Source organism: Bacillus rossius, chromosome 14 (genome assembly GCF_032445375.1).
Source record: "Bacillus rossius redtenbacheri isolate Brsri chromosome 14, Brsri_v3, whole genome shotgun sequence".
NCBI lineage: Eukaryota > Metazoa > Arthropoda > Insecta > Phasmatodea > Bacillidae > Bacillus > Bacillus rossius.
The window spans coordinates 6,058,155-6,082,409 of record NC_086341.1 but is presented as its reverse complement, the minus strand read 5'-3'; the positions used below and the strand labels follow the sequence as shown (position 1 = coordinate 6,082,409).

The window sequence follows — 24,255 nt, the reverse complement described above, 5'->3', positions numbered from 1 at the left end:
AATGAAAGAATCCAAGATGGCGGGGTCTAATCCTTCGTAACATGGCGTCCTCCTCCCCCTCTGCCCCTAGATCTGTTCTTGAAGCCTTCTCCGCAAGAGAGCGGCAGTGGGGAGATGTCGGATGGACAGTCGGCAGCGAAGCGGTCTGAGACGTGACGTCACGCGCGGTCCGGCCCTCGGCGTGGGAGCGCCGCGACGCATAACGACGTCCTCCGACCCGCGCCCGGTCTTCCCGCGAACAAGACGCCATCTTCGTTCCCACAGCCGCGCGCGTCCGTGCCGAGGTCTTGGAAGGCTTCGCCCTGCCGTCTTCCGCCGCGCGTGGACGTAGATTCTCAAAAGTCGCTCTCCGCAAGAGTTCGATAAGGGCTTTGAATATATATACTGTATAGAAGTCGCCAGCCCAGGTTAAAATTTCTAATACGGTTTTGAGGTAGTTGGTTAATTCACCGCCGCCAATCGCCACCATCTCCAGGGCATCGACTCGCGGTGGTCCCTAGCGGGCAAGTGTCGAACTCTTAGAACACCCCTTCCCCCCCACCCGTTGAACGACCTTGAGCTGCAGTGAATGATGGGTGGGGGTGTGCGGAGGAATGACAGCGGGCGAAAGTGCTGCGCTCTAACGTGTCAATAACAACTAAGACGATACAGGGCGTTACGGCAGCGCACTACAGCGGTGAAGTTCCCAAGCTGATCATCATACGCTCCTGAAAAACGTAGAGTAAATCCTATCCACTCGCGACTTCTATGCAGTATATATATTCAAAGATAAGGGCGATATCTGGTGCGGTGTCGCCTCTAAGAACCAGGTCTGTCGACTGGGGTGCCAACTGCGAGATCCGAGCGGTGACCGTAACATTATATAGCGGAGAATTGTTTTATTTATTTATTTAAAATGCCTTACCTGCGGCTTAAGGCCTTTGGATGGCCTTTGAATTCGGCGTAAGTGTGCGTGGAAGCTTGGCTTAACTCCCACCAATAATACGCGTGGTTTTTTAAGTGCCGAATTCATGCATATCAAACATTCTTCGTCTGTCAATCTAAACATAGACGCATAGTCTTCAAATTTTTTTAATAAATCGATTGGATTTACGTTTTCTCAAGCTGAGAACTGTGGCATCGACTCAGACCATTGACGAATACAAGTAACACAAATATATAATATACAAAGACAAAACAATACCAAGATTTTAAAACAAATTAAAAATGAACACAAAAAAAGTGAAAATAATTATAATAAAATATAATATTTTATTTATATTTAAAAAAAAAAAACAAGAAATATGGATTTCAGATAGCAAACGATATACATATGAAAACTTTATGACTTAAGCAACTAAACAACATACACATTATTATTTGATTCTTTAAAAAAATATTAAAATTAATTTTATGAGTGTTTTCAAGAATCTCTACCGGCTGTTCCATGCCTGAAAATCATTCCGAAAACACGCGTTTGAAAAACACAGTTGGAAAAAGAAAACCTGAAAAAATACTACTCATCCTGAAGAATTTTCTGAGATTGAAGCTTTTGAACGAACGAACATTTACATTTTTATATAGATTTTATTTATATAATAAATGCAATTAGTGACATGTGACAGAGTAACTAATAAAAAGCGAAGAAAAAAACGTATTCACAATAATTAGTAAAGAACAAAAACATTAAAAATGTAACCATTAAACAATATAAACATATTGCGTGAAAATAATGATATTTTTAAGTATTATTGTGAGAATATTGTAGCTTCTGAACCCTGCTGACAAATTATTCTCAGGGACTGGGGACAATATTTTTTTTCGGGCCTCTCCTATTATTCAATGTGCTTTAGGTAAACGTCACTGTGGCCATCACTGTAAACGTGATCTGGGCGTATCACATTACTCGCAAGGTTTACTATGAATTCTGTTAGCAACTTACTTTTAATGAAGTGTAAGGGATACAAACTGGACGTTAATTTGAGTCATGATCAAATATCAATAGTCTTAGTCTTTCGCTCTATCGCAATTTATAATGTATCATTTAAAAGTTTCTTTGTTCAAACAAATGTATTCGTTATCAGAGTAACGGTGTGTGTTATACCTACCTATGTGTTTATCAAAATGATAACAATGTAAGTTGTATAATGTGCTAGAAAAAGAAAATGTTTTTGTAGTCAAAATTTCGTGATATGTATGTTTTGGTAGAAATTTTTATTTTAGTAGTCAAATGTTACTAAACCAAGGAAATAATGTGTTCAAAGTGGCAGGAAAAACCCAGGCAAATGAGTTGAAGTAAGAATGTGATGAATCGGGTGGGGGGAGGGGGGGAAGAAACATGATTAAGTGTTAAACGGCATTAAAGGATAATTGGGTAGAAGATAAAGTTGTTGTAGGCAAAGCTTAAGGAGTATTTTATTTTATTGAGGATCGTACAGGCTTTCACTATCCATGGCCTGAGTTTGCTTGTTTTGAAGACAGCGACTGCATTGTCGACCGAAACGTCGGCGAACTAATCGCCTTCGACGTGGCAATATCTAGGGTTATATATATATATATATATATATGTGTGTGTGTGTGTGTGTGTGTGTTTGCAGGCTTTCACGGCCATTGTCTGAAATAGCTTGGCTTCTGGGTTGTAGCCGTGTCCTTGGCGAATAATTCACCAAATTATTCGCCAAGGACACGGCTACAACCCAAAAGCCAAGCTACTTTTTCGGGCATGTGTCGTTTTGCCTAATTTTAGGCAAAACGCCGTTTAGGCAAAACGCCGTTTAGGCAAAACGCCGTTAGGCAAATCACCGTTAGGCAAACCGCTGATAGGCAAACGCCGTTAGGTTAGCTTAGGTTAGGTTAGCTTAGGTTAGGTTAGGCTAGGTTAGGTTAGGCAAAACGCTGTTAGGCAAATCGCCATTAGCAAAATGCCGTTAGGCAATTCGCCGTTAGGCAAAACGAGGTTTTGTCATCATATTAACATTTTAGGCGAAACGCCGTTAGGCGAATCGCCGTTAGGCGAAATGACTTCCGGCAAATCGTCGTAACGAATTCATGTTTAGGCAAACTGCCGTCAGGCGAATCGCCTGTTACTCACTTTTTCTTATATAGCCGATGCAAGTTATTTGTATATTCGATCTTGTTTCGTTACATGAGAATGTGTGTAGCCTGTTAGCTCTCGGAAGAGCTGCGCGCGGAAGCAGCCCCATGGGAAGGGGGGTGGTAGGGCAGGGGGGGAGGCCTCGCCCTGACCGCAGGAAGCAGAGGAGTTGTGACGTCATGCGCCGCGGCTATTCCCGGGTGCAGCGGGTCTTATCTCACCAGCCGCGGTGATGACGTCACCTCCCCAGCCGGCCGCCGCGGGTTCGCTTCCGAGAAAAGCCGCTATGCAACCCAAAAAAAAAAATGTCATGGGGGGAAAAAAAAAAGAAGGCCGAAGTTACGGTCTTTACGACGTTTAGTTACGGCCTGGTGATGACGACTCTCGTGGTGAGTGAAAGGTCAGGTCGGGTTCGATTCAAGTGCGTATCCCAGGGGAAGGGGGCCCGCTGCCCCCCCCCCCCCCCCACATCATAACTCTTAGCGAAGTGGTCATAAACTAAATAAAACAAGGAGCAAGGCCCTGTAGTCAGAGAATATTTGTAACGAATCATCACAAACTATTATTGTTCACAAAAAAAAAAGTTTTTAATAAATGATGCGCCCCCCCCCCCCCTTTTTTTTCTGTTATTGTTTATTATTGTATGGACCCATGGACCCTCCTCCCCCATTAAAGAGGTTGAATTACAGAAAATAGCCCCCTCCCCCCCTTTTTTGTCTTTGTCGGATTCTGAAGAATTCACCCTATTTATGTTTGATTCAGAAAAAATGTCCATCCCCTTTCTGTCGGATTCTGAAAATTGCCCTCCATTAATGTCGAATTAAAAAAATCCTTCCACCCCATCTTTTTAGCGGACCAGAAATATGCCTCCCTTTCAGTTGGATACTGACCAATTTCCCCCTGCCCTCTTTTTTTTTTATTTCGAAGGAAAAAAAATCCCCCTTCTGTCGGATTTTGCAAAATGGGCCCTCCCCGCCCCCTCCCCACATGTTTCGAGCTAGCTACGCTCTTGCTCGATCCCCGAACGCTGTGTTGTCTGTTCGCCTCCAGACTGCAGAAGGCGACGGGGGTACATAGCGGGATCAACCTGCCGTGAGAACCACCTGGGGGTCGGTTCACTCTGATTGGTCGGCTGGTGACTGAGGGGTGACGTGTTTGCTCCATGTTTCCAGGGAGATGCCGGTGTTCCAGGCTTCAGAGGAGCTCCAGGTATTCCAGTAAGTATCACAAGTACCTGTACTATGCAATAAAAAACTCTAGCATTCATAAACGTGCCAAAAAAAAGTGCTTAGTTTATGCATTGGCGTGGAAATTTTTCTGTAAAAATTACGGTAAATTTCATGTGTATGGAACGAGGTTGATGTTTAGGAAACGATATCCAGTAATTTCTAAAAATTTTGGTATTTTTGTGTTTTTAAGCAATGAAAATGATTTATTTAACATGGCTGAGTCGCTCACGATTTTGAATATATAGGTACTGTTCACTTTCTCAGGTATGTATTTATTTTTTTTAAATCGTGTTTTTGGATGTGGATATTGTGGTACGGCACGCACTTTATTACTCCCGGTAGAATCCTGAGAGTTGTCAGTGACATTTTTATTGTTTGCCAAATATTTAAGGCCATCGAAACTCAACTATGAGATGATAGAAGCAGTTGTAAAAATATGTGCAAACTATGCTTATATGATTTTTCCGAAAATTAACTATTATTGGTTTGTTGTATTCAAACATAGAAATATATTTTTTTTAATATTCATAAAACCATTATCATAATTTCAAACCAATGTTTTAAGATAAGGCCTGTACCAGTATTTGTTAAAGAGTTATTTACTTTAATTGAGGTATAATAATGCCTATAGGCGGATAGCAGCAGATCTGTATGTTGTACTTTTCTGTATATTTGGGTTAGTCTGTCAAAAAAGACACTACCTACTAGTAATTTCATACAATTATTGTGGCAGGTGTAGATAAAAAACAATGTTTTATCCCATTTTCAATCATGCCAACTCCTGCTTTGTCCTAAGAATACTCTATACTGATTGGAGCACTTGATTATTTGGCATCATGATAATTACCTTTCTCATCTCCTGAATCAAGCTTGGTCCCCAAGACAAACATTTGTTAACTCATAACTGTTTCTTAGGATGTTAAAATAAAACGATCAATAATATAACAATACCCGTATCTGTGTCTGAATATGTTAGAAGCAAACGAGAAATAATATTACAATCATATTTTTGATCACAATTATATTTTTGATTATAATGCCCTTTTTTTTAACGGTGTACATCTTAAATGATCTATTTTGGTTTTGTAAGTCGCCAAATTTTCTTTCTCTTCTTAGAATCAAATTTTTTTGGCGGCCTAGGTAGGTGGCCACCTCAGATGGCTGTCACATTACAAGTGAAAAATGTAGTTTTGTTGTGTCAGGTCATCGACCTGGAACGGCTGGATGGGCAGACGGCAGGGGAGACGTAGAAATGATGACGCAGCAGTGATGCCACGTAATTGTCGTATCGCTGCTTGTGTTTTTCTACTCCACAGTTTATTTGTGATCATATCCGCATTGTAACTATTCTCAGTTATTTTATCTTTTTCGATAAAAAAAAAAAAGACCAATAATTGGGTAATAAGCAAGAAGCTAAGTTTCAGTTGTGTCGCGCGCGGACTGCGCGCTGCTCCCAGGCCAGAAGGATACGCCCACGCCTACTCGTTAGGTGGCATAGTCGCTAACCGACTCTAACAAGCCATTACTTACAGGCCGGCCGCGGACCAACTAGTTCGCCTGCCCTTCCTTTCGCTCGCCCGTTTGCCATCTTCGTGTTCGCTGCGCCCGCAGATTTGCACTCCACCCACTTCCAACATGTAGCCAACCACAGCGCGGCTGTTAACATCAATGTATAAATAAATAAATAAAATCCAAGTGTCTGTCTAAGGTTTTTAATAAACCTCTTTGTTTTTTTTCTCTTCAAATACGATCCATTTTCTACTTCCTCTTGTAAGAAGTAAGTTTTTTTTATGTTTCTCCTTTGTGTAGTTCTGAGTATACTGTAGTCACAATTGTTTATTCTGTGCTGTAGTGCTATTCGTCCACTCAAAGGAGCTTCCAGGGCTTTTATAATAAAATTAAAATAAAGTTCTCATTAACTACACAAGGACAGTAACAACATATTAAGTATATTTTTTTCCCTGTTAGCAAACCTAAACCAAATCTAATGTTAAAAAATTAAAAATAATAATCTGTTTGCTCGAATGAGTAGATTTAACTTAAAAAAACTGCTTGTTCTGACATCAGAAACTGTAGAACAGTAGAAAACAAATTTTAACCCCCGGGCTTCGTTTGATCCTTCGTAATTATAATGGAAACATTTCAAATTGTCAATAACGATTATAAATGAAAGTGTTGATTGAAAAGTTTCACACAGTTTGACGAGTTTGTTTTACTTGTGCGTCGACGTCCCTTCTCGCGCGAGACCAAAGATGGAGGCCGTAAAATTAGGACATAAATGGTTATTAGCATGTAATTGAAAGTGCTGGTAAAAAAACATTCAAGATTTCAATTGAGTTTGCATGATTTCTTACTACAAAAAAAAACCTTTCAAACATTTTACTGTCTCACGTAAAGTCGCGACTTCACCGGAAATCCGATCATTTGAATTTATGAAACTAACTCGAGTATAATTTATTAAGGAAGAATGTCAGGATTTCTTAAGACAAATTTGTCATTATTTAAATTCACGTTTGCATTTAAAAAAGTTATGAATAGTTTATTCTTCAATTTTTCCGGTGCAGGGCTATTCCATCCCTTTCCTCCACCGAAATATTTGATGCCCCGAAAAAGTCGATGTATCGGGTGCCCGCCAAGTCTAGAGCCGCCACTGCACAGTAGCCTAGAGCTGGACTCGTCAATCACGTGACATTCAGCCAATCAGATGGCCTGGAAAATCCCATCCGTCCATCCGTCAAACCTTGCCAAACTTTGACTTTCGAAGTCCGTACGGATGAAATTATAGCCTTTAAAATCTCTGAAAGCCATTCATTGCCTTTATTTATTTATTTATTTTTTTTTTTTTTTTGCTAAGCTGCTTTGGTATTATGTATGTTCTTAACTTACCTATGAACACGTTTTGAGTTTGATATCTGAAAATAAAAATTGTCTGGGACACAAAAGTAATTAATAATACACGGTACCTAACTAGAAAATATATTTAAATAAATATAGTAGAGATTGTTGATATTCTGCTGGCTCTCACAGTATGTAAACGTAAAAAAGATATGGGTTCATGAAATGAATATATTTAAAAAAAAAAATGGAGAGACGCGTCATTTGATGAAGCAGTTGCTTTGAGGTCGAAACCAAATGTATTGGTCATTTCATAATAAACACAACTTAATTTCGTAGCTTTCCCTCGAAATCCATCGCAAACGCAGAAGTACAGCACAGTGAACGACTTGAAACGGGGCGGAACCAAGCAGTTCAAGTAACGGCCGGTTGAAGCGTCACTGTCAGCTGTGGGACACAGAATGTAAATAAACAGTCGCTAGTAATGGAATAAGCTATGTCGAAAGAGTTGTCGTGGACAAAATCATTAATAATTTGATTTCATTCGAAGTTGGTTTAGGGATTTAGCTTTATCGAGCACTTTGGAAGCAATAGACATTAAAAAGACGTAAAGTTTTCATGTTTCCACGTATGATATGTGTGGATAGCGACAAGTGGTAAGGACGTGTTTGCGAAAGCCTGTTGCTATCTAAGCCAAAGTAAATGGAAAGGCCTGGTTTATTCATTTTTGTGGAGAGGAAAAACCTAATGGTATTGGAATCCCTCAAGTATACTATACGTTACAGCATGGCACATAGTTTTACGTTTTGTTTGGAAGTGTTTATGTTGATTATATGAAAACTATTGGTTGATTACAAAAAAAAAAAATACTCAATTGCAAAATAAATCGCCAATAAATATTTCAGAAAACCCTTATTTCTTCTGAAATGAAGGTATACTTAAAACTAAAATATACTGTATTTTATTCTAAAGTACAAAACATTAAAGCCGAAATCGTATTTATAATGGTTTGTGAATTCCTGGCCCACATAGGTATTTGAATGTAATTTTAACTTGCATAACTTGAATATAGGCATTTCCTTCTTCACTTACATAGCGTTTACTTTTGATAACGCATAGCCGTTGCCTGTTCTAATTTTGTTTACTGAGAAGCGCATGCTACTACAAAATATAGATTTTTTTTACCCCCTGTCCATTGTGAATTCGCTCACATAATTTGATAACGTAATTCAAGAATCACGGCCTATTCATGGAAAAAAAATTACGAAAGTAGGAATATTTGAGTTCTTATAATATTATTTGATTTCCCCAAAGAAATGGCGTTTCGAAATTCCTACTGGATTCTGAAATACTTAATCGTGTGGATGGCAATAAAGTCCGGGGAAATAGTGAGGTAAAGCCATTAAAAACGAGAAAAACATTGAAAAATAATATAATAGTTATAATCGTTGTAACATTGAACTCAGAAATATCATTTTCCCACTTGTCTCTAGTTTTACGGAAAAGCCGCTTCCCTCCATAATTACAATTTCCTAGCGCGTGATGCAGGTGTCGACGTGTACAGTTTTTACGATTTATCTGTTTTTATAGGGCTTATGCACTGTATAATTATAGGATCTACGAAGAAATGGATTCCAACAAATCTTGCAAACTTATTTGCTACACTGGTTTTGTTCACTGCCGAGTTTTGTTATATCTAATTAGATAGTGGGCACAGACGTGATTGCACGAATGTGGCAGGCCATTTGTGTTGCCCGTATAAACACGTGGTTTTAATCTTACTTAGTGTTTAATTTTCATTGGTCTAAATGTTAACAGGCCGTAAAAACATAAAACCATCTTGGTGCAGTAGATAATTCTCGAACTGAAGTTATTTTCTTATGTTCCAGGCCTACTTACATTTGATCTGTAACCAAGTTTTCTGCGTGTGTGGATTTAGTTTCCTAGGTGATGCGAACGTAAAAGTACTGGGAATGGTATTTATTCTTAAAGAATTTAACGTAGCAATATTTTTTTCTGTAATCTGCAACGACGAAGTTTTTAGAACACACACGCATTGCGCTGAGAATTGTACTTGTGCGATCGTCACTGCAAACTTTTTTTTTTTTTTTTTTAAGGAGTAAAACATTAACTCTTAAAATACGGTATGAAACAAAATTGTACCATTGTTGGAAAGCTTAAAACGGAAAATTATTAAATGCTTCCTTGCGGCCATATGCAGCATTAGGCAGCGTCTGCTTGCTTTGTTTCCCACAGTTCCTCCCCTCTCCTCGTGGGTCACGTGGCACAGTGACGTCAGAGGGCGGGTACCTGTAGTGGCACCAGAGAAGGGCGGGATTATAGGTGCGACGCCCGCTGGTGCTTCTAGCGCGGTATCGCCCCTAAGCGCAAGGATCTGAACTGGCGTGCAGTCTTCTAGTCGTGGATAGGAAAGCTGTGAAATTTTGAGCGGTGACCGTAACATTATACGGCGGAGAAATTAAGTTAAAGCTGTAATGCAAGTCCCTTAAGTGCTTTCAAGAATCTGTACCGGTTGTTTTACGCCTAAAAATTACTCTGGAAACATGCGTTTTTAGCCATTTTAACTCTTCTAAAAATACAGTTTAAAAACTTAATCCGAAATCAAAAGTACTTTTCGGTCCTTAGCGAACTCTTGAATGCTTTTCGTAAGCAGACCCCACCCGGATATCTTGAGTAGTTTTGAAATGGCGTTGTTTTACCTGAATCTCTGCGCAGTATGTGTGTGTGCCTGGGTAGAAGGAGCCCTCAAGTGCTTTCAAGAATCTGTACCGGTTGTTTCATGACTAAACACCATTTTAACTCTTCTGAAAAAATACAGTTGAAAAACTTAATCCGGTAAGAAGACTTGTTTCCGGCCCTCGGCGAATCCTTGAATGGTGTTCGTGGACAGACCCCACAAAGGGCGGGCAGGCAGGTGTTAGAGGACAGTGGCGGATCCAGGGGGGGGGGGGGGGGGGGGGGCACACCAGGGGCAAGTGCCCCCCCCCCTCCCCCCGAAAAAACAAAAAACAAGTTGTCTGCTACATTAATGTTGCCGACAAAAATGATTGTTTCTGAAACCAATAAAAATATTTTAATATAATCAATGAATTTCTTGTGGATTCATAACATCTGGTGGTCGGATGTTATGTGTAGTGTAGTGTGAGTAGATTAAATACAAATTTAGTATTTTATCTTTGAAAGATTTGTGCAATGGGAGTGCATGACTTGATGTAAGTTTTTGGACATACGCCATTGCAAAAACTTTTTCTTTTGAAGAAAAAATAAAAAATAAAGAAATAAATAAAAATACCCAAAAAAAGACAAAAAACACAATATATTTTATTTTTTTAGTTTTTCTTCAACAGAAAAAGTTTTTGCAATGGCGTATGTCCAAAAACTTACATCAAGACAAATTTAGTAATTTTAAGACTTTTTTTTTCTCTGGCTATTCTGAAATCCTAAGAGTGCCCCCCTCCGGGGTGAACCTCTGGACCCGCCACTGGTTGAGGAGAGAGAGTGTGTCGCAGGGGCTGCCGGGCACGGAGGGGTCGACGGGCCCTCATGGGCTGGACGGCTGCAACGGCACGGACGGCAAGCGAGGGGTGCCCGGGGGCCACGGCATCCCCGGGGGCAGGGGCCTCCCTGGTCCAGAAGGGGACCTGGGCCAGCCCGGGGACCCGGGGGACGGCGGCATCAACTCCAAGGGCGTCAAGGGCGAGCGGGGCTACTCCGGCGTCCCGGGACTGCAGGTGACTGCGACACTTCTGCCTGCACCGCTGCGTGTTTACACTCCGTGAGGGGTCCGTAGTGATGGTACACCACATCAACATTTTTCTTTTCATTATTGAAAAAAAAAAAGTTGCTACAGTTTTTTTTTTTTTTTTTTTTAAATGAAACAACATTGAAATCTATACATACATTATTTGTTAACATAATTATTTCAGATTCAAGTATACGAGAAAAATTCATCCTACTTATTAAAATTACAGCAGTCGATTTGTTCTGTTACGAAAGACTGCGTCGGTGATTCTGTAAGGATCCTTCTGACTATTCGAAAGGTCAACAAATTTGACTGACTATCATTTAATATGCACTTGTCAAGGATCCTTAGGTTTTAAGGTACTTTAAGGCATTAATTCAAAGTTTTTATGATTTTTTATTTTTTTATTTTATCATTAATATAAACCAATACATTTTACTGCTTGTACATATAGTTTATTTTTAAATAGTATTAGTTTTTTTTTTACGTATAATTATTTTTCATATACCTAAATCTTGTGGCACGACTACACAGGCTTCACTGCACACTTGTGGGTAGCAGCACAGTATTTGGTAATCCTGGTATAGTGTAGTGTATTCACTATTTATCTGAACACTTTCAAGCCAACCTATTAAAGAACATCGTTACTTTCATGCCATATACCAGTTTGCAGTCTGGCTTGTTGCCTCGGTCACAGTTTATGGCTGGCGAGCTTAGGGAACCGACTTTAACTCCCCAGTAATGATTTGATTTTCGAAAATACAGGACAAGGGAAAATATTAATTTATATTAACTATTGCAGTGCCCTTAGAAATATATTAAAAATTTGTTTAACCATATACAGTATACCATAGGTCTAACTTATGTTTTAATAGTAGTTATAACAGCCATATGAAACTGCAGCAAACATTTTTAAAAATTGAATTAGAATAATGACAAACATCATATGTCTTTGAAAAAGCTTAGTATTTAGTTGCATAAAATGCAGTTTTAAAACTGATGATAAATAAGCTGGTATTTGTAAAAAAAAAATTCTTATGTTTTGAGGGAATTTGCTATGGGGGGGGGGGGGGGAGGTTTCTAAAGGTTATTTGCCCGGAGCGCTAGATGCGTGGGGCCACGGCTTGTGTGGGACACAGATTGGTTCCTGTCTAGCCAGACCTTGGCTCATTGGGATGAATATAGTTTCACATAATGTAATGTCGCATTGTAAGTATAATGTGTGTGTCTATATATATATATAATATTCTGTGTTATATTTTTTATATATTATATAAAATGTATCATTGTATATATATCCAACATGTATCATAAATTGCAAATTTTTATATATATGTATGTATTTGACATGTATCATACCCCAGAAAATGGGGTTGAATGATAATGAAAATAAAATAAATAAATACGTAAATAAAGTATCCTTTGGACTGTACGGTTGTTTGTGTTGCACTGTGCTCCGCAGGGCATCCCAGGAAACCAGGGCAGACCCGGACTGATCGGCCCTCCCGGATACCCAGGCGACCAGGTGACGGAACTGCTGCCAACACGTCCACACACGCGCGTGTGCTTCCTGTGACAAGTCACGCTCACTCTTGTGGTTTTGAGCCATTGGGCCTTTGAATTGAGCACAATTTTTCTACCAATACCACACGAGCGTGCTTTTCCTGTTAGCATATACCTGTGACTTTGGTCTCGTTTTTGGCCATTTTGTTGACTTGTACTGTTTTTTTTTTTCCTAGCAGCCTATAAGTAACCGAAATAACACCGAAAAGCATGGGTATACCATGTAACACCAAAAATGCAACTAAAATTATGAAACTAACCAGCATTTTCAATCGAAACTTAACTCATAATGACAAATACCTAATATTTCAAATATATTAAATTCAATGAAAGTAATTTATTTAGCATGACAATTTGTTCCAAGATTTATTAAAAAAAAAAAGTTTGGAAAAAAGTTTACTTATTTTTATTCTTGCGACAGTTACTCAGTTTCACGTTACAACCGTATCATGGAACATTTAAGAATTTTTTTTTCCAGTAATATGCTATGTTTTTTAATAAACAGATTTCACAAAAACTATCTGTTGTTTTAACAACGAGACCGGCATGCAGATGGAACGGTACTGACTATGCCGCTGGCGTGGGCCCCCAGGGACCGCCGGGGCCCGCCGGCCTGCCCGGGCTGCGGGGAGACCCGGGGGAGTCCAAGTTCGGCCTGCCCGGGATGCCCGGCGAGGCGGGAGACACCGGGGACGCGGGGCCGCCGGGCCGGTACCGCGGCGAGGTGGAGGAGGAGTCGCCCGTCATCGAGTCCATCCGCGGGCCCAAGGGCGAGAAGGGCATGCACGGCTCGCTGGGGCCTCGCGGCTTCAAGGGCCAGCCGGGCGACAAGGGCGAGCTGGTGATCACCGTTTCCCTCCCCGCCAACGATAACTCATACGTGGAGACCTGGAAAATTTGCGGTTTCATTTCGTGATAGCCTAGAATCAAAATATATATTTCCCTTTTTTGTGCATCAGTGATTAGGCCACAGTTTATCTGAATGACACTCGGCCAATGAAAAATTTCAACAAAAGAAGTATCAAATCACTAGCGTCCCAATTAACAGGTGACACGAGCCAGTAGCCAATGAGCAGATGTTATTTTCCCGCGTGCATAGAGGATCATGGAGTCTATCCTACAGGTCATTGAAAACGCGAATTTTCCCCGGTCTCTAGACATACTTTATTTTTATTTTTTTTTTCCAGTTTAAGATGTTGTCCCCCTATAAAACTATGTATTTTTAAAGTTGAAAACCGTTATTTTTTTTTAGGATATTACCGTTTACTTATTTAAGTGACAGAAATAAAATGTTGGTGATGTGTAAAGTTTCTTTCAAAGACGTTTTCAATCTTATGGTTTTTTTCTGCAGTGCATTCATTTTTTGGTTAAGTTGATTACTGTATATAGTGCGCTTGCATAGTCCAATATTGATATTGATAGCTTGCCGATTGCATGCTACACGCACACCGAGTTAACTACATTTAATAGCCCGCATTCTTTCATCGTTAGTCTGTACTACGACAATGGAATGGCGATATTTCATCAAGAATAATTAAACTCTGCTTTAAGTTTTTTTTTTTATCAAACTTTCACCTAGACAGTAATCTTACCCTCGTTTCGGAGGTCAGGTAAGCACAAGTTTCAACTCAGTCGGATGAACGACACGGGAGCGATAGAAGACGAACACTCAGACATTCAATTTTTATATATAAGATAAGGGTTGAAAACAATTCATTTTATTTGAAGCACAATCAGATATAAATTATCTTTCAAAACATAATCAATAATTTTTAGTTTTAAAATTTTTAAATGAAACCAAATTATTCAATTTCTTTACCGTATTGGGCCATGTTGTTTTTGTTCTATTGGATTTAGAAGAAAAAAAAACTTTAGGGATGATAACAAATAATCTACTTCATTGCTTTGTTGATGATGAATTTCAAAAATGTGAGAAATGAGTTAGCAATTGGGGGACGGAAGCACCCTGACACATACGTACCATCCTAATTTAGGACACTCCCCCATGGTTCGTGGACCCCAGGAGCGCCGCGCGCGCGTGCAGGGGCGTAGGAACCGGGGGGAGGGGGGAAGTGACACGGAGGACGTGTCCCCCTGAACTTTTTGGGTGGAGGGGACTGTCCCCCTGTCCCCCCCAACTTTCTAGACCGTGATATTTTTATTTTATAATATTATTCTGCCCGACTTTATTTGTAATTTCTTCACTCATCAAATTTTATCTTAAGGAAACAATAATAATTTTAACATCGATGTATCCAATGGTTAGATACAAAAACTGCTTAAGAAGCGCTATTTTGCACTTTCAAAATCAAAATTTTCCGGTGGAGGACCCCCGGACAACCCCCGTCTCAGTAGGAGGCGAATGGGTTTACATGACATCAAAATCATTATTTGTCCCCCCCCCCCCCCCCCCCCCCCAACATCATGAACACAGATACGCCAATGCGCGTGTGTGTGTGTTGAAGGGCCGGCCGGGGCTGCAGGGCCTGAAGGGGCTGAAGGGCATGCAGGGCCCGGACGGGCCGCGCGGCAAGCAGGGCAAGGACGGCCCGCCCGGCCCCAGCGGATCCAAGGGAGAGAAGGGAGCGCCTGGGTTCGCCGGCACCGACGGCCGCGACGGCGAGAAGGTGAGTCCCCTGTCATCGTCACCTCCCATCCTCTCCTTCTTCCTTTGAGGCACACAGAAATGTATTAAAAATAAATTAGAATCCATTGTGTAACTCTTTAAGGAAAAATTAAAGCAGCCAATGTTGCTTGTTCTTGTTAGGATCACCAGATAGCAGCACAAGGCTTACTCACGCGAGGTATTTCGGCAATAACACTGGAACATTGCAAATAGTAGCATATTTATAAAGTGGTATCATGGAAATACCACTATGAAACAAAGGGTTTTAACAGGGACGAGCTTGTATGGCGAGTTGCGATAATAACACCGAAAAGCACGTCAGAACACCATGTAACACCGAAATGTAAGTTAATACAACATAAAGCAACAGGAAAACTCAGGGAAATCGGCTGAAGTTACATTCTGGGAATCCTGTGTAGGAAAATCATAGGTATAATCATCGTAAGCAATATGAGAATTTATTCATGACTCAGTGTCGGAAGGAGTGGTACAGTGATGGGATACTGGAATATTTTTTTTTTTGGTATGGCATGCACTCGGTTGGCAGAAAGCCTGTACTCAAGTGAGGGACTTATTGGGGTGTGGTACGATACGGCCTCGCATTGTAAACTTTAAAATCCTCCACCAACTGAAACTTGCTTCTTCCGCCACCTGTCAAATTTATTCCCCCCCCCCCCCCCCCCACGCTTCTTTTGCTCTTGTCTCAGGCAAGGGTACAAATTTGTAGGATTTGCAAGCGGGCCTATTTTGAGCATAGGGATCACTAGACAGTTTAGGCCAATGTGCATCATTTAACAACCGGAAAAAACTTTATAATACTCAAAATGTTTTCCTACAGTGAGTGGATATTTGATCCCGAATCAAAGGAAAAACAGCAAACAATAGTTAGACACATGAAAGCGCTACGCAAATAAACCAACACGTAAAAAATAACTTTCATGGCTTATTTACCATAAAGCAAGCCAATCAACATACACGAAGCATGAAATAATTTTAATTATGATCAGGAAAACTGTGGCTAACACAAGATACTTCTCATAAAGAATAAATAGCTGTTCTTTACACATCTAAATATGATAATAAATCATAAGGAACGGTTAATAAAACTGTTAAAAAATAGGAGAGGGCAGTAGCTTGGGTTCCTACAGTAGCTATTAAAGTGGTCAGAGCCCATGTTGTCAGGTCCAGTTGAACAACTCCTTTCTCGGTACTTCCTAGCATCATCCTTTTCTTCCTCTGTTCTTCCGCCAACTCCTGCTTCTGGGCTCACTCTGTCCTACACTTGAGAGTCTGTGCTCTCGTTGTCTGTGGGACGTCAGTGCTGGAGAGTGTTTGCTGCGCTGCGTTGCAGGGTTTCCCCGGCATGCCGGCGAGCCCGGGACGCCCGGGGGACCAGGGCCCGGAGGGAGCCCCTGGAATATACGATCCGAACCTGACAGAGCCAGGCGGCGTTGGCAGCCTCGGAAGGCAGGGACCCCTAGGTGAGCCAACTGTTACGGACTCGTTTGAAGAGAGGAGTAATTTGATTTTCAAAGAGATTTAGGGTTGCTCGAAACTGTTGCGATTTAAGGCGAACAAAATAATTACTTCCACAATGTTTCTGCCTGACTGTGCAAGCCAGCCTTACATGAGTAGTCGTGGTCTTCCTGCCACTGAGAATAACACTTTAAGTCAACGTTGTAGTTACCCCTCCACCTACTGATTTGTATGTTAGGATCACAAGGGTCATGTGTAAAGTGGTTGTAAACTTAAATAAGTTAAAGAGCCATGCCAGTACATTACTGTAATACGTATATATATTAAAATTAAGTTGTCAAAACCTTACAAGCGTAATGCTTTTTAATAGTTTCACTAAGATAAAAGAGATAAGTAACTAAATTCACCTCAGTAGGTCACAATTAACTTTACGACTTGAATATAAAAAAAAGATAAGTGTTTCGTCAGAATTAACCTTGCTATATTCTAATGCTTTGGCCGAAACTGTTACGTTTCATTATCTCCCACGTGGAAGTTCATTACGTGTGCTAGCCAGATCTGTACCTGGCTACTATTTCCGGGTGTCGTCGGTTTGAGTCCCGTCTCAGATATGTATATTTTTAAGGTTAGTTTTTTTTTTAGTCATCTTCCATGAAGCATCACAGAATTAAGATGGGGATGTGAAATAAAATAACATGTGAAAGTGTACTTGAAAGCCTAAGTTTTATACCCAGGCACAGATACAGTGTCAAGTTTCCAGAGCTGCTGCTCTGCCTGGAAATTTTAGGGAAGGCTCCTAGTTATTTTTGAATTTCGGAAGGCTAAAAAAATTTATTGAGCAAGCGAGTAATCGCAGTTGCGATGTTCTGTATTCTGCTTGCACAATTTTTGTCTGCAAAAATAACGTAGAACTTGCATTCTATTCTATTATATAACAAATTACCCTTACTTTTTTTTGTTGAAAGTTGTCCCTCCCTTTAACTTACGCCACCCTCTGCTGACCACTTATTCCTCACAGTGGGATATCAAGATTAGCCAAAGTATGCCACAGGTTTGGGAACCTGTTTGCTCGTGAAGTGTCAGATATAATGTGGTGAAGTGTAAGTAGAGATATTAGTTTCCTATAAAATTATTTTTGGGAAAATGTTCGGGTGATTTACCTTAAAATTTTCTGCAAAACCGAAATTCCCAACGAGCTATACTTTATCCGAAACACACTAATAAATCTTATGGAAGTTTTTATACAAACAGAACAAAAATAAAATAGCCATTTGTTTTTTCTTTACCACCTGATTGTACATCTTACAATTGAGAGTTGGGTAGGACCCGTTCTACACTCTGCCAACAGATAAGAAAAAAAAAATTGGTCTTTAAATAGTACTACCAATCTGCAGAAAATAAATTATCGTATAACGTATGTCAACATATCCTACATTATTTAAAACTAACTGATATATTTCATGTTGTCTGTAGTTATTGGTGTTTATTGTAGTGTTGTATTTTTCCGTGTCTGTTGTTGTGTTTGTGTATATTTGTTATCACCACCAATATGTGGTACTCTTCCTTGGTGTGTTGGCCATGTGTTGTTCTTACCTGCTATGGTACCGCCGGGGAGGGAGTCCATATGTTTGCGGAGATAACCTTATGTTTGTCCGAGTATAATTAATTATCGTGCCCACCACCCAAGTCTAATGACTGTTGGTGGGCATGTCACAATTTTAAATAAATAAATAATGGAAAAAAAAGTATAATTTTCCAGAAAAAAAATATGTGGTTGTATTCTTTTAAATACATTTTGAACAAAAAAAATTTTCCTCTGAAATTTTTTCCCGCTCATTTCCTTACGTGAGTGTGTGTGTTTGCGGTGACAGGTGAGCCAGGTCCCAAGGGCTACGCGGGCCTGCCGGGACAGGACGGGACGACGGGCTTCGTGGGGGACCCCGGCCCGCCCGGGCCCCCGGGACAGCCGGGGCCTCGCGGCCGCAAGGGGCTGGTCATCAAGGGCGAGCAGGGAGACGCGGGTAAGACGACTCGCACATGGGCGTCGCAAGGAGGGACTTCAATTGATTTATTTGTTTGAGGAATATCCATCCCCTGGAAAAAAAGTGGGGGGTCCGGGGGTCCTCTCCTGGGAAAATTTGGTGTTTGAAGGTGCAAAAAGGTGGTTCCTAGGCATTTTTCTTTCCTAAATATTATAATTATAGTTGGTTGCACTATATAATTTATTTTTTATAAAAAAATATATTTCAGAGAACATATCTGCTTGTGCTATATCCACACAAAATCATTAATTTAAACATCAGGAGAAACTACGAAACTACAAAAGAAAATATATTATTGGAGGGGACGAAATTGAAGACTTTTATTATTGGGGGGGGGGACGTGGCGCCCCCCCCCCCCCCCCCCTGTTGCGACGCCCATGGCCTCGCATAACTGTGGCCCGTGACATACGTGATATAAATATTAATTCATGCATACGTACGAAAGAAGTGTGCTGAAACATCAAGGTAACTGAAAATAAATAAATTTCTTGATCTTAATACTCATAGTAATGTGTTTTTTATAGCTGAATAAATCACACAATATCAGTGATCAAGCCTCTGCAGTAATCATTCAAGTTACAGTTATAGCTATGTTATAAGCATTTACCGCGATGTACACAGCAGTCACGATGCACCCAATGACTTTAAAGTTAGCCATGACGTGTGTGAAGTCATATTGTTAGGTACATCAGCCGCAGTGTACACTGTATTTGTTTGGATACTTAATCATGTTTCTGATTAAATTACAGTACAAATCGTATTGAATTTAGCGAGTGAACTTAAACTGGAATTTGAAATTATATAAATATTAATTCATGCATATGTTTGAAAGCTGTGTACTGAAACATCAAGTTAACTGAAATTAAATTAATTTCTTGATCTTAATTTAACTCAAAGTAATGTGTTTTTTATAGCTTAAATTTTGTTTCAAGTACAATTTTATGTGTGTGTGTGTGTGTGTGTGTGTATATATATATATATATGGACGTAGTTATGCAAAAAGGAACCAACCCACAATTTTGTTCTATTTTATTTGAAAATAAAAATTAAAATATTACAAGGTTGATCGTACCGCCGTTGCTATTATTATATCAGTATTTATACTAGACCATTAAAATCATACCCACATTATGTTATCAATAGGAGAATTACAATTTATAGTTAACTTTAACTTTAAAATGCTCAGAATAGGTTTCATGTGGGTTGGTTTGATTTTTGCGTAACTACGTCCGTATATGATGGTTACTTTGGGTTGTGTTAGAAATGAAATACTACTTGCCGGCTTCAGCGCAGGAGCCGAGACGCGGTGACGAGGTGGGTGTTGGGAGCAGCGACGTGGCGTTGTGTTGCAGGCGTGCAGGGCGCCAAGGGCCAGCAGGGCCGGCCCGGCCCGCCGGGCGTGACGGGGCCCTCGGGGGAGAAGGGCTTCCCCGGCCTGAAGGTGGTGGGGCCCCCGGGCCCCGACGGGCTCCGGGGGTTCGACGGCTACGTGGGGGAGCGCGGCGAGCGCGGCGACTGGGGAGAGCCAGGTGAGAGCTGGCTTCGTTTCCTCCCCCCGAGCCTCTTTTCCAATCCCTACTCAGGGCCGGCGCGTCCACACAGGCGAACCAGGCGACCGCCCAGGGCGCCAAGTAGCTGGGGGCGGCGCAGCTCGACACACAACAGCTGATATGATATGTTTAACCATTATTGAAACTAGATGAAAATGGATTTTTGTAACGGTTTGGAATGTTTATATTGATATAAGTAATTATTTCAAGTCCACGGTGACCTGTTTATGATTTGTAATAAGTAAAACAGTAAAAAAAAACACAAGTCTGCTTACATTTGATTGTTGATAAAATCTTAGGCTTACGTGATGTATTTTGAGGCAAGGAAAATTTTTTGGGGTCTCCGGCAGGTGATGAGTGAGGGGGGGGGGGGGTGCATTAAGGTTTTTCGCCTAGGGCATCAATTTACCTTGCACCAGCCCTGTCCTTACTCCTCCCTCGTGTCGTCCAACATTACATAGCATTATAGCTTGTTATCGAAACTCTTTGGTAAATGTTTCATATCATGTATTCAAGTCTAAGTGTGCCCCCTCCCCCCCCCCCACCCCCTTTTCCATTTCCCAGGCACACATACACCATGTAGAGCTTCAGGGGAAAACTACTCAAGATATCCACGTGATGTCTGTTTGCGTGAAAGCAATTTTAGAATTTGTTGAGGTACGAAATTGCACTTTTTTTTTATTTTGGATTAAATTTTTTAACTTTTTTTTTATTTATTTTTTTATTTTTTTAAGAAGAGTTAAAAATGGCTGAAAGGTGTGTTTTCAGAGTAATTTTTTAGGTGTGTAAAACAACTAGTTCAGGTTCCTGAAAGAAATCAATGTTAATGGACTTGCATTACACCTTTATCTTGATTTATATTCCATATAATGTTACTGTCACCGCTACAATTTCACAGTTTTCCTATGCACGACGAGAAGACTGCGCGCCAGTCCAGAGGAGACACCGCGCTAGAAGCACCAGCGAGCGTCGCGCTTATCATCCCGTCTCGCTGACACACATGCACATGAACTAGATGTGTTACTTAACCCCTGATCCTGATGGTATTAACCTATATACATTGATTCTTTGTTACATGGTGTTTTTTTTGTTTTAATTTAGTATAACTTAAATTTTACAATACAAATAAATTATGACCGGTCTTGTGGAAATTTTTTTCTTTCGTATTCATCTTATGATTACAATTGATAGTCATATCACAAGTTTTTGTTATGTCCAGAATCTATTGGCGTGCTAAATTAAAACAGAAAGCATCATGTACCACAGGATTAATGTATACAGAATCATGTCATCAGGGTGAAGGTAGGAATAATCTTGTATGCAGGATACGGAACTTTTACATAAAATTCTTGCATTCTGCTTTGTTTCAGTCAATGAGAGTTTGAAGTCTGTAGCGTCCTAATGTGCTGTCGTCGTGAATGAGTGTGAGGCAGGCTGTGGTTGCATTAAAATTTTTTCAGTCAAGTTCGTAGATTACTTTCGGAAGTCAATTGAAAATATTTGAATTAGCTCAACCCATTAGAGCTTACCTTTTATTCAAAAAGAAATTTAAAAAAAAAATTAAATGAACTGTATGTTGAGAAAAGTTCAAATTGGCTAGATGAATATGTGTACACTTGCATGTTCTCGCATGCCTGTATCTGCCAGTGTGTACACGTATGTACGTGTGCAACACGCAGGAGTTGTGAAACGGCAGTTGAAACAGCAGAGCGGAACGCGTGACAGTCGGAACCCTGGGTGCTTGCCGCAGGACCGAAGGGGTTCCCGGGAGTGGGCGTGGCCCGGCCGGGGCCCCAGGGCGAGGCGGGGGGCCCGGGCCCCCCGGGCGAGCGAGGCCTGCCGGGACCGGTCGGCCCCAAGGGGCTGCGAGGAGACGCCGGGCCGGACGGCATCGACTGCCCGCTCTGCCTGCCGGGTGAGTGTCCTTCCGTTGTCCCAGACTCGTGTTGCCTCCACAGCAAACAACTGTGTCGTATATCCTGGATGCCATAGATGTTACTTGTGTTGCATCCTGTACGTTTTATTTCCTTCAAATTCCTTGTAGATTAAAGACGTTGCATAAATGCATTGATCTGTTTTTTTTTTTACTTAAATTTAAAAAAAGTGTTTATGAACTTAAAAATTTAAAAATAAAAAATATATATATATTCAGTTCTCTGAAAACAATCATCAATAGTCAGAAATGTGATTAATATGGCTTTAGTCAGGAATTCCACTTTGAAAAATTTGGTTTCAGCTAGGAAAATTATTTAGACTGTTTTATTGTGTAATTTCTTCTTGAAAAAAATTTTCCTACATTTTAATTCATCGTTTGTTTGAATTTGTTTCACTATATCTCTGTGCAATGAAATAATCAGTGAATACAGCTTTGCAGAAGAACTTTGTGACTGTGGGACCGACCAGACATGGCAAGTTTGTTTGAACAGTTAGCATGATGTGTTTTTCTCTTGTTTTTAAGATCCAATTCCATTTTTCGTGCCCTAGTGTGATTTAAATAAGTTAGAGTCTCTCTCACTGTTAGTCAGGAAGATTCAGGAATTTGAACTTTCAATTAACAGCGAGAAATGTGCAAGCGACATTACCTCGTTACGTACTGAAATTGACGTTCATTTATGTTATTTTAATTTATAATTATTTAAAAATATTTGCCATTAAATAACTTATCGATTCTTAATTATTAAGAAATTTTTTTTTGTTTCATTTACATGGTTCGTTAAAAATTATATAATTAGTTATTTTTATTTTATTTAAGTTTGTTACGTGCCCACCAACAGCTGGGGAACTGTTAAGGTGGGCACGACATAAAGATACAGAGGACAGAGGTTAGTGTAGTCGCTGGAAGTAGGCAAATACCGCTATCAGGTAGGCACTAGCTTCTGGAAGGCACCATCCACGGATAGACCCACGCAGAAGCAAGCAACACATACCTGCACAGGTGTATTACAGGTATAACAGATTTTAATACATTTTTACTGACAAAAATTTGGTATAATTCCTGTTCCTTTTCATGAACTTGTTAAATTGTGCATCGATTTTTACTTTTACGACTTGTGGTAATTTAGTTATAGACAATATTTCATGCACATTGCTACATAATAACCAATTATAAATAAGTAAGTAATATGAACTATTTTACTGTTACCAAAAATCATTTTGTGAGCCACTTCAAACTTTTATTACCGCAGAACATTTATTTGGGTGAATTTCTGTAAAATTTTATGGCAAGTATATTTTTGAAAGTGATTCTGGTGTGGTTAAAATTTAAAAAAATTTTCTGTGAAACTGTGGTACTCTACTTTTTGCAGGTTATGGCAAGTCAAGTATATATTTTTTTAAAGTGATTCTGGCGTGGTTAAAATTAAAAAAAATAGCCTGTATAACTGTGGCAGGAGGGAGGTGGGAATGTTCGGCCGGTGACCGTGGCGCCGGTGCTGTGTTGCAGGCTTCCCCGGCGCGAAGGGGGAGCGCGGAGACGACGGCCGCAACGGGCAGCCGGGCCTGCCAGGCCCCCCGGGCCTGCAGGGTCCCCGGGGGTACCCGGGCGTGAAGGGCAAGCCGGGACCCCAGGGCTTCCAGGGCCTCAACGGGCAGCCCGGGCGACCAGGTACCGCGGCGAGCCTGAACACATCCCAAATGTTATAAAACAATTGGTTGTCTGTAAAGTCGGTTTACGGACGATAGTTTAACGTGGCAACGTCATAACGAAACACTGATGAAATAATGGCATACTTTATGAATAAAATTGAATCATTTTTATTTTAATAATAAAAAGAATAAATACTTGAAATTATACTAGTAATCAGATTTTTAAAATGCAAGAATAATAATTGACCTTTATTGCCGAAATTATTGTTTTAATAAACAATGAAAACCACATCAACTTTTCACTTCACTTTATAAACAGTCGAGTGGAAGAGAGATAGATGCGGCGCAAGCGTACAAAATGAGCGTAACGGGACACAGCGTAATGGAACAGTGTGCGTAATGGGTCACTTTTTTGTGGGTGCAGCCGGCGTTCATCGATTTATTAGACGTTGTCACGTCAAAAATATTTATGATAAAATTATATAACCTTTTTATGTCGTTTTTTAAGACCGC

The 24,255-nt window shown here is 40.3% G+C and overlaps 1 protein-coding gene across 1 annotated transcript in view; it reads left to right on the top strand.

Annotated features, from left to right (window-relative positions):
- The window catches only part of LOC134539088 (collagen alpha-1(IV) chain-like), a 192,764-nt gene that overhangs the window by 130,373 nt on the left and 38,136 nt on the right, over nt 1–24,255 (top strand). Inside the window, exons 3-12 of the mRNA XM_063380819.1 lie at nt 4,246–4,290; nt 10,668–10,889; nt 12,363–12,425; nt 13,056–13,304; nt 14,929–15,090; nt 16,441–16,570; nt 18,437–18,586; nt 19,960–20,136; nt 21,908–22,072; nt 23,600–23,761. Of these exons, the coding sequence (XP_063236889.1) occupies nt 4,246–4,290; nt 10,668–10,889; nt 12,363–12,425; nt 13,056–13,304; nt 14,929–15,090; nt 16,441–16,570; nt 18,437–18,586; nt 19,960–20,136; nt 21,908–22,072; nt 23,600–23,761 (1,525 nt within the window). The remainder of the gene's footprint in view (nt 1–4,245; nt 4,291–10,667; nt 10,890–12,362; nt 12,426–13,055; nt 13,305–14,928; nt 15,091–16,440; nt 16,571–18,436; nt 18,587–19,959; nt 20,137–21,907; nt 22,073–23,599; nt 23,762–24,255) is intronic.